The sequence below is a fragment of the Gadus macrocephalus genome, chromosome 15 (genome assembly GCF_031168955.1).
Source record: "Gadus macrocephalus chromosome 15, ASM3116895v1".
Classification (NCBI taxonomy): domain Eukaryota; kingdom Metazoa; phylum Chordata; class Actinopteri; order Gadiformes; family Gadidae; genus Gadus; species Gadus macrocephalus.
Window position 1 is genome coordinate 14,516,391 of NC_082396.1, and position 10,718 is coordinate 14,527,108.

Below are 10,718 nucleotides of genomic sequence, written 5' to 3' on the forward strand. Positions count from 1 at the left end.
AAGAAGCCAAAGCTTGGTTACATTACCATGAAGTCCCTCTCTTGGCCGTTTGAAGTGTATCTGGGTCGTGTTTTCCTTCTCTAATCAATCTAGACATCATGTCTTTCTTGCCTCTGCCTGCTTATGCACTCAGCTCTCATCAATTCTGAATAAATTACATCTATTCTCAGACCCATTAAAAAGCAAACTAGCTCCTCAGATTCTGCAAGTTAAATCTCTGGTGTTAATATTGTAAAATCATTTATTCTTCAGTGGTATCAATGAACAATGTCTTAATCACGATTTTTTTCTCCCCCTCGACAGCGGATGCCTTAACTGCAGTGCTGACCAAAGTCAATCGGATGGATATTGTGACTTTACTGGAGGGCCCGATATTTGACTATGGTAACATTTCAGGCACAAGATGTTTTGCCGATGATAACGCGGTTTTCCGGGATCAGGCTGATGGTAAAGTTTAGCTCTATCTAGCTGACCTCTTACCTCTCCCTGTAAATCACTCCCTGTTTCTGTTGTATTCTATTTTACTAGTGCCAAGGCCATTTTCCAAGCTAGGGATAATAGAGTCCATGTTGTTTTAGCCTGTTGGCCTTAGCCTAACACAATGCTGTTAGTTTTGAACTGTTATTATCCCTGTCTTGGTAACTGGCCTTCAGATATCCTAAAACCCATACCCGACCCTAGGGATTTGCCGTTGATTAAATTGAAGATGCCCAACTAATATAGTTTTCCTCATACCTATTTGCCTTTATGTCCCAGCATAACGTAAATAATAATAGCATGCACTTCAAGTTCAAATTATGTAGCACTATGGAACTCATTCACCTTTATCGGTTTGTTGAATTCAGATCAGTATTAATAAGATTTGAATCTAAGGTTAACAAATAAAAATGTCAAAGAATGAAATACTTTCATTTCACAATATATATTTGACCCAGCTATCACTGGGCTAAGACACTGACTGTGAATATGCCATGGGCTTAGTGCATGCTTTAATGCTTTACCTGTTTTCAAACTACCTTTGATCTTTAGTTGAACCTACTTTTTTGTAATCTATTAATTTTCTCCTCATGCATGATTTTATATATATAACTTATGTATGTGTGTTAACTACCCCGTTGACCTGTAGCTCTTGTTTAAGTTTAGATCTCTTAGTTTCCCTTCCGGTTCCTCTGAGCCCTCCTTGGATAGATGAGAGATCCTCTTCCTCTGCGAAAAACCAGACTGCCTCCTCCTCCACCTCCTCCTCCTCCTCCTCCTCCTGCTGCTCCTCCTCCAACTCTAGCAGTAGTCCTACCTGCTCATAACAGCCCAGAGCTGCTCTTAAAATCTTAAGAGTTGTGTGCTGTCGGTACCCCCTACCCCCCATGTGTGCTTCATCCTTGACCTCCTCCTCATCACCTCCATCCCCTCATCACCTTCGCACCCTCACTGTTCATCTGAAGCCGCCGTTGAAGCCGTCATTCATTCAGTCTTTTTGTTGTTTCTCATTCACTTGTGTGAACGTCTTTACTTTCCATTGCGCTCATTTCACATTTTTTCACTTCTTTGTGTGTTCGTTTGGGGTTCTTACCCCCCCCCCCCCCCCCTTATAGTATGTGTCATCATCCCCCTGACCCCTGCTAAACGCTCACGGGCCAGACGCAAACCGGACGCCCGGGGCGCTGCCGCTCCTGCCCGCCCTACCTCCTTCCCCTACCCCGAACCGCTGCCACGGCAACGCTCTCCCAGCTACCAGTCCTCCATGTCCCTCCTGGACCTGGCCCCCCGGGCGCACCCCACACGCCCTGCCCTCTCCTCCGGCCCCCTCCCCGGCCCCCGCTCCCCTCCCACGGACCCTCGGCAGGCGGCGCCTCTCCCCTCCTCGCAGCCCCCTCCCTCCCCCATCCCCTTCATGACCTCCCCCTCTCCTTGCATGTCGGCGCCTCCTTCCCGCACGGCGTCGCCCCTCCCCTCGCCCACTCCTCCCTCCCCCTCTCCCACTCCTACTCCGTCCTGGGACGCCGCCATCCCCTCCCGCTCCTCCTCCACCTCCACCCTCACCCCCTCGTTGTCCTCCGGCCTCACCGCCGCCCCCTCCGAGGCCGCCCCCGGGCCGACCCCCTCCTCGTCCCCCCCGCCCCTCCTCTGGGTCCAGCCCGCCGGCACCTGCCGCCCCGCCTCCCCTCTCTCCCTGACCTCCCTCTCGGTGGGATCGCCCTCCGGGTCCCGCTGTCCCAGCCCCGCGCCCCCCTCCCCTCCGCCTTGCTCGCTTCCCCCCTGCCCCACCTGCCACTGCTCCTGCCCTGCCCCCGCCGGCCCTGCCCTGCTCCGGCCCCGGCCCCGCACCGACCCCTCCACCATGGAGCTATTCATTTAGCTCCCTGCTGTCCCTCTAACACCCCTCCCTCCTCCCTCCCACCTCCCTCCCTCCCTCCCTACCTCCCTCCCTCCCGAATCTCTCATCACCAGCTCTCATGTGAGCAAAGTCTCCAAACACCCACTTGATTAGTAGTCTCTCACTCACGCATCCCATTAGTCATTAGTGTATGATTAACATAGCCCCATAGCTGCTGTCTCAACGTGGGCTTTACAAGTACAACTGTTGAACCGCTCCAAGCTGGAACAGCGACCCACTCTCTGATGACTAAACGTGATGAGTGGGTGGGCCGGTGTATAAGTGAGCCTGTTTTCTCACTCCATCTTAGTTTTTATCTTTGTGTGTTGCTGTCTCTCTCCTTGGAGAGGTGATTGTGCGGTACAGAGTGTCTTTAACCGTATTGCACTCGTGGGGATGATTCGTAGTGACTTCAGCGGCACCCTGGGTGTCACCAAGTGGTTGCTTGGATACGAGCCTTACACCGCACGTCTTCTTGCCATTTGCGGCATTTGTCCATGTCGTACCTTGTATGTGTTGATGCTTCTATTTGTGTGTGTGTGTGTGTGTGTGTGTGTGTGTGTGTGTGTGTGTGTGTGTGTGTGTGTGTGTGTGTGTGTGTGTGTGTGTGTGTGAGTGTGTGAGTGTGTGTGTGTGTGTTTGTGTGTATTTGTGGATGTCTCGCCATCTTCCTCGAGCTTTGTATCATGTTCTGTGGTGTGGGGCTTTGGCTTTGTGTGCGTACATCTCTCCATGTGTCACTCTGTCACCAACAGATTATCAGAGTATCCTAGCGGAGCTGCAGTCCCCCGCCACACTGCACTCCGACCCCCACTTCCTGGATCCCGAAATCCCTGTCACACCCAACCCCGCCCTCTCACCCCATCCTCACCATCACCATCACTACCCGGCCCCCGACCCCCCCGCGCCGGGCCAGTGCCCGTCCCAGTCCCCGCCCCTGCCCTGGAGCCCCGAGGCGGGGCCCTTTAGCCGGGAGTCCGGAGAGAGTAGCCCCCCGAGGCCCAGCGAGCTCACGCTGTCCTTCCCGGTGTTTGTGCTCCCGGAGCCGCTCCCCCGAGCCGTCAGGAAGCCCCACATCGCTCTGAACGACCGGCTGCTGCTGAGCGAGGAGGAGGAGGAGGACGGCGGCGGCTTTCAGGACACGCCCCTCGACCACCGGCCCAAGATCATCTGCTCCCCGGAGAGGAGCGACATCGAGATGGCCTTCTCCACGTCCTCCCCCTCGCTGTCCTCCATGTCCTCCATGACGTCCTCGTCTCCCGAGAAAGTAAAGAGGGCGGAGGGCGAAGGGCTGGTAGGTCTGACGTTCTGGGGGTCGGAGCATGAGAGGCTTAACCGGGGCATAGAGAACGTGACCAAGAAGCTAGAGGAGGTGGTAAAGAAGCGCGCCGCGGAGGTAAAGCAGGTCACTCTCGCCGAAGAGGAAGAGGACGAGACTGAGCCTCCTCGAGTGACGGAGACGCTCGAGGAGGCTTTGAATAGACAGAGTGAGGCTGGGCTGCAAAGGCCCGGCTGGGGCACCTTAGGGGAGATGGGCGCAGAGAGGGCTGGGTGTGTAGAGGAGGGGGCGAGGGGTGGGGAACTTGGGGCGGGTGGAGAATGCAGCAGCACCGGAGCGGCAGAGGTGTCCGCGGGGTGGACAGAGGCACGGGATGTGTCGGTCAGGCAAGAACACCCAGTGGAAATACCGCAGCAGCCTGAAGAAGACCTTACCGGCGCAGAAGCTGAAAGCGAGACAGTAGTCGAGAACACGGAGGGAGGTGGGATCGCATGTGAGCAGGTGTACCGAGGGGAAGACGCCCAGGTACGGGACGGGGGGAGTGAGCAGGTGGAGCAGGGTGGAGAGGGGGACATCCAGGTAGGTTATGGCGGCATGGAGGGAGACTGTGTGGGAGGGAGGCCATCGGAGGCAGGGGAGGCTGAGCCAGGCCCTCCCCTCCAGCCCTGGGCGGAGGCGTCGGTGGAACGCCAGCCCGCCGAGTCTGATTCCAACGCAGAGGAGGAGAACGGACGAGTGGACGAGGTGGCGTCCGAGGAGGTGTCTGAGGATGTGTCTGAGGAGGCGCTGGGATCTCTTGCGGAGGAGGTGAAGGGGGGAGGCTCAGAGGAAGAGGAAGAGGAGGAGGGCGAGGAAATGACCGAGGCAAGGGTTCAGGAGATTCTCAGGCAAGTGGAACAGGCAGAAAAAGATCTTCGGTGTTCACTTCCAGGTTGGCATAGTGATACGTCCAGCGTCCGTGTGGAGCCGCCGACGCCAGGCCGCAGCCTCAGCTCAGACCTTCTGGACAGACACGAACCCAGGTATGCCTCGGGGTCGGCTCTTGCCTCGAATTCTATTGGCTGTACATCACATTGTTATGGAAACATGTCAAGTGTCACCGCTAAACTATCTTGGTTACTCGTTGGATTTCTTCCTCACCTCTCCCTGTTGTGGGTTAGGTTTGTTGAGTAGCCTACCTTAATGAGCACAATATAAACGCAATCAGTTTTATTCAACTAGATATGCTTCACAGTGTATCATAACTGTTTTTCATCCTTAGAAAATGTATGAGACCTTTATAGTCTTGTATGTAATTGTGCAAGTGCTTTTGATTTGATTCACCATTGGGCATTGTGTGCTGTAGCTATAGCTTGATTTCAATGTCCATGCTTAAGCTTTATATGTGAACCCGCAGCCAAGAAATCTCCAGCGACTCCATCACTTCCTCATCCAGAGGCGAATCAGGGCGGTCCCGACACAACGGTGACAAATCACAGCATTCGCCCAAGGAAGGGACCCGAGATCCAGCCAATGGCAGGAGGACAGATGGAACACCAGTGACGGAGAGAAAAGCCCAGGTAATGATCAGCGATGATAGATTGGGGTGACATTGTCATACGAGAAAGTGTCATGTACACTACTTTAAAATACTTAAAGAAATACTTTTAAATTCATTGTTTGTTTAAAGTATTTTTTCCAGTTCTGTATTCAATATTTTTTACAGGCACAAGATCGTGGATTCAGTGCCAGTCTTCCTTTTTAATACATCATAAACTCACATAAAAAAACGGAACTTTGTGTTTATCTAACCCAAAAACAGTGAACAATGAAGCAGAATTGTCTTCATTGTTCACTGTGAAGACAATCCTCAAATAACCACTAAATTGCCTAGCTTTTAATTAATTTGCTGACCTTTTCAAGGTGTCTTTCCATAACCTTATAATGCCTTCCTCACTAGCAATTCAGCAGTGACCCAGATGAGGAAAGAACAATTACAACCAAAATCATCCGGCGTCGGGTCATTCTAAAGGTACCCTGCCTCACCGAGAGGGATGGCTGGGTCAGCACTAGTTTGGTGTGGCTTGGGTGTTTTGGCCAACTTGACTTTGTTTGGTTGGTTTGGATTGGTTTAAAGTGATTGGTTTTTAGATTAAAAAACAATGGTCATACATGTCATGGTGGCCAATTGTTTTGCTTATTTCTATCACTTAATAACTCCATTTCCAAAGCTGCAAAGTCTTCTGTGTATACTTTTGTATGTAACAGTGCATACACATCTGTATGTATCTGTACTGACACATGTATGACCATAATATTTGCTGTTCAGAAGCGCAAGGGGGTACACTTTGATTTACCATTTGAAAGTCGTGACACCTATCTTTTCACAGCTAACTTTCCACCTCATTACTAATCTGAATCTTCCTTTCTCAGTGGTGGGTGTGGTGATCGGTTGCAATTTGCACGTATCACATCCCAGTTGATGTTTTTTGTTCACTTTTAATTCCATCCGCTAACAGGGAGATCAAGCTAAGAATGTTCCAGTTGAATCGATGACGGAGGAGCATTTTATCGATGAGGACGGTAACCTGGTCACTAGAAAAGTAACGTACAACCGCTTTTCCACCCTTGAATGATTTGTTGCCTTCAAAGGCAGGTTGAACATGTTGCCTGTTGCCTTGGACTCTCCCCCAGCGATCACCGCGTCCTTGTCTGTCCGTAACCTTTCGGCTCTCCAGGTCATCCGAAAAGTCATCCGACGTGTGACTTCCCCCACGCCGGAGAACCTGGGAGGAGCCTCGGAGCTGTGGGATCAAGCGCAGTGCTGGCATAGCTCCCTGTTGCATATGGATGATTCAGAGGTTGGCTCGGCAACAGTAAAAACGATCCAGAGGGGCTGGCCGTGTTTGAGTTTGACATTCAAAGGGATGATTGAGGTGGTTCATCCCTCTCATTAGACGATAACCCTTGACCCATCGGGGGGAAAGGGTTTTTAAACGGAGGATTCAATTCTGCTCTACAGCAAGGAGACAAATTGCTGCGTAGATCAGTGGAAAAATGTTGATGTGTCCCGGTCTTACACAACAACCTTACTTACAAGGAATTGTTTACAGAGCAATAGGATACGCTTTGATTTTGATCGCATGAGAAACACTCAATCATCTCTCCTTGAAACCATCCCGGTGGCTAGCTAGATTCCTGAGGCTTTTTGGAATGCGACCTCAGAGCGGCATTTGGTGATCTTGGTTGCTGTGGACGCTGTCTTCCTTTATGTTCTGTATCTAACAACGTGGATACCCATGTTGCTTCTCTAAACTGTCTTTTTACTACGGTGGATTATTTGTTGAATTCTTCAATGTTTCTTTCTCATACAAACTAATGCTAACAATGCTGTCCCTCTAATATGTAGACATGAATTCATGTTATTTTTTAAATGTACTAATACTAAAAGTACTATTTAACCTTCAATTTACTGTTTTGGTTTGCTTAAGATTCAGAGATTGCTAACAAAACGGTTTCGAAACCAAAATGCTATACTAGCTTCCTTTCTGCTTCATATCTGGTTTCAGGCTCTCTTCCAGACAAACCCGGTGTGGACTACTCCGTTTTTGGTCAATCTGGTTTCACTCTGGTGTTCTTGGTTGCAGTGATGGATCTCATGTTTCTACCATCAACCATATAAGAGCAACTTTCAAGTTGTACATTTCTGGATTTGTTTTGTTTGCTCCTTCCAGCAGGCGGAGGGGACCAGGAATGGCAGGAGAAAGGACGAGAAGAAGCTGAACTCGTAGTGATGGTGGTCTTCTGTTAGGTGAGCTCCCTCAACAGCCCACAGCATTAAGCCCGAGGCACATGCAGCGCACATTTTGGTTCATGTTTGTTTGTAACGCAACCCAGAAAATAAATATAATTGTATTGTTTAATGACGCCAGGCACAAAGAGACCCAAGTCGATTTCTGACGTGGAAATTCAAAAACTGTTTTTACCATCTGTCAAGCTATGGTGTGCGTTGGGCTAAAGCCTGCCTTCTTAGATGCTTGTTCAAATCTCCCCATACAAAAACATACAAATTTTTTTACTTATTTTCTGTTAATTATTTTAAGCAAAGGTACGTTATTTAGCCTGTGTTTCTATGTTGCATTGAGCTCCACTCCACTCACCCATATTATAAAGTGACCAAAAGGACATCTTCCACTAAAAATAATGTCCGTTATCTCCTAAATACCTTGCTGCTTTTAACTGCAACTATAACTATGTCCCCTAGTGTTTGTATTTCAGCCGTTCCCCCACACCAGCTTTAACACTGACTTAGCTGAGTTAGCTTTTGCCAGCCCTGTGTTTGTGTGTGTCTTTGTGGGTTTTTTGTTGATGTTTGTGAATGTAGGAGGACTTAGGAGGAAAATACACCCGATGCGTGCGTGTTTGTGTGCGCGTGCGTGTGCGCACCTGTCACACAAAGACACACATTGTTGTGTGGGTGTTGTTTGTCTGTCAATTATATTCTCTATAGAAACAGGCCTAGTAATCACAACACACCTCAGGGTGGCATTGTCCCTCTGACAGCATCTGTGTCTCTTTTTGTCCACCAAATCCCACACATGAAAAGAATTTGAGCGCACAACAAAAGAGATTGTGATCCCTCTGGTGAAACCAGATCCCTGCCTCTGTTTATACACTACAAGATGAACGCATTGAGTTTCTGTAGGCCGTTTAAAACCAAACGCAATATGTTATGTATGTTATTGCTAAGTTTTGTTTTTTATGCTAATCAGATTCATTGATAAATACAATATATATATATATATACTAACCATGGAATAGCCAATAAACTGTTTGCCCACAGTCCAATTATTTGACTCTCTATGAACACAACAAATTGCATTTAAAGGACGATAATCTTTCAATGTCATTGGTAACAGATGTTTCAGTGAAGCCAGGAGAGACCGTTATGTTGATTTGATCACCCAGATCAGATTTGTCATTTAAATACTAGAATTCTTGTGTGATCTCCTGTGATCATCTAACACATTGCATTGTGTCTTCCAGGTGGGCAGAAAACCACGTGACATGTTTCCCGAGAACAAGAGGGTGCTGGAGTGCTCCACTGGTTGAGCTTCTCCTCCTTCACTGGCTTTGAACAGAGCCAGAAGAAGCCTTGTTCCACTTCAGCATGCATATGGGAAAACATGCACTTCCTGTCAATCAACAGACCTGGAGGTCCCTCCCTTTCCTGTCTGTGGAGCCGAGGAAGATGGTTCTCCTTCCTTCTTTGTTCTACTCCGTACGTGCCATTGGTCCAATGGTGTGTTTTGGGGGCTTTTCTGGAGTGCTGTTTGATTGTACCAACCGAATAAAACGACAGACAGAAATATCACAACAACAACAACCACAACAACACTGGTGCAACCGAACTTGTACTTCCTTGTGTCCAAATATGGCACAAAATGCTCCAGTGGTGGAAGAAATGTAGGAAGTTTGTGAGACTATCACGCAAAACAGAACACCTCTGACACTTCAACACTCGCCTTATAGTTTTTTTCTTGGACCCATTATTATCAGGATGTAAATTGTTTGGGTTGTTTTTTTTCCCCTTTCTTTTTAAAAACTGAACTTAGACGATACTTTTTTCTGTACATAAATTTACAACGTGTAAAATTCTTAAGAAAAAAAGGATAAGCTACAGGTAGAGAATGCACTGAGATGAGCTAACTTTTCAAGTGCTTTCAAAATTTATTGAAATGGTTCCACTTTTAAGGAAGATTTGAGTGAAATTTCCACATGTTCTTGTACAATTAATTATTATAGCAGGTATAATGTTTGTATATGAAAGAAGCTGATTCAATTTTAACAGGAAAATTTCCACACACAAAAAAAGCAAATTTCAGTTATTCCCGATGTGGGAATGGATTAAATCCTTTTAGAGTATTCATATTTTCATGCATGCTGTTCACATTATTTTGAGTACAATTTTTACAAGTTTGCAAACACTGTATTCAAAATTAAATATAAATCCCTTTATCCGTGTAGACATATAGCCCTAAAATTTGTCACCAATTTTATATTTTCGATTTCAAAATGATACCATTAAATCATTGGTCATGTTTGGGGATGAGTAAACCATACAAAGAAAAAATACGTTCTATCGCTTCTTGAGGGTCTAATGTCTTGTCTGTCTATGTTAAACGGAAGGGCAGCTTCTGCTACAGGAAAGAAATCAGCTGAATGTAAATGCTAGTAGGCTGGCTCGCTGTTAAATTATAACTGTGTTGTGTGTATTGGCTATAAGGTGTAGGAGTCTCTGTCCACTGTTAAACTGTCTGTGTAGCAGTGTGTTGAGTTTGGTTTTCAAAAGGCTGCTGTGGTATTCAATGAAAAACTGGGGCATTTGATTTTGGTATTTCCTTTGTTACAAACCTACACACATTAAGGACACATAAAGGCATTTTTTTGATTGTAGCTGAAAGTTAGACTATTGTATGACAACACACTGGATGGTCAAAGCAATTATTTAAGCATTGAATAAATTGTGTTTAACTCTAAAACTGTGTGATCCTTTTAGATTTGAGCGTTTGTACATGCAGTGACGAATAGAATTGTTTTCAATAAGTCATTGGCAAATCTTACTTTGCATTAGGTACTATTTTTTGTATTGGTTTTGAATAGATGCCCATGTAGTTCAAGTGTGATGTTCTACTGGTGTGTTGCCTCAGACTTTAGTGTGCAGATGTTTATGATGCCGACATGAACAACTATGTTAAGGACTTTGATTTTATGCAAATGAAGTTAAACTAGTTTGTCGTGTCAAAATCCCCTTTTCCTGTTATGTCAATCATGGGGGAGGGAATCCTTTGATATGGTTTAACAAATAACTGTCCATTTTGTTTAATATGTGTTTTCACCAGAACAGATTTTTCAATGTACAATTCTTACTAACACAGCCATTGAAATGTAACTACTTAGCACTTTGGGTTTTCAATCTTCTTTTAGAGGCTATAGCAGATGGTTCCAACACAAATGTTTTAGACATCTTTAAAAAAACTAAATTAAAACAAACAAAATAAAATGCATTGTCTTTGAAATCACTTT

General features: G+C 46.7%; 1 protein-coding gene across 28 annotated transcripts in view; it reads left to right on the plus strand.

The window, feature by feature from the left end:
• Positions 1-10,714, plus strand: part of ank3a (ankyrin 3a) — a 68,026-nt gene extending 57,312 nt beyond the window's left edge. For 20 of the 28 annotated variants that reach the window (XR_009529399.1, XR_009529404.1, XR_009529388.1 and 17 more), the window contains 6 exons: positions 304-447; positions 3,130-3,668; positions 4,585-4,675; positions 5,050-5,212; positions 7,367-7,443; positions 8,679-10,714. Coding sequence is in view for 6 of the 28 variants with exons in the window: in XM_060073617.1 (XP_059929600.1) it covers positions 304-447; positions 3,130-3,668; positions 4,585-4,675; positions 5,050-5,195 (920 nt within the window). In the remaining 22 variants the exon portion in view is untranslated. Of the gene's footprint in view, positions 1-303; positions 448-1,592; positions 2,372-3,129; positions 3,669-4,584; positions 4,676-5,049; positions 5,213-5,592; positions 5,665-6,151; positions 6,236-6,370; positions 6,494-7,366; positions 7,450-8,678 lie in introns of those variants that run through there. The other 8 variants (XM_060073622.1, XM_060073623.1, XR_009529392.1 and 5 more) reach the window with 8 other exon arrangements.
• The last annotated feature ends 4 nt before the right edge of the window (positions 10,715-10,718 follow it).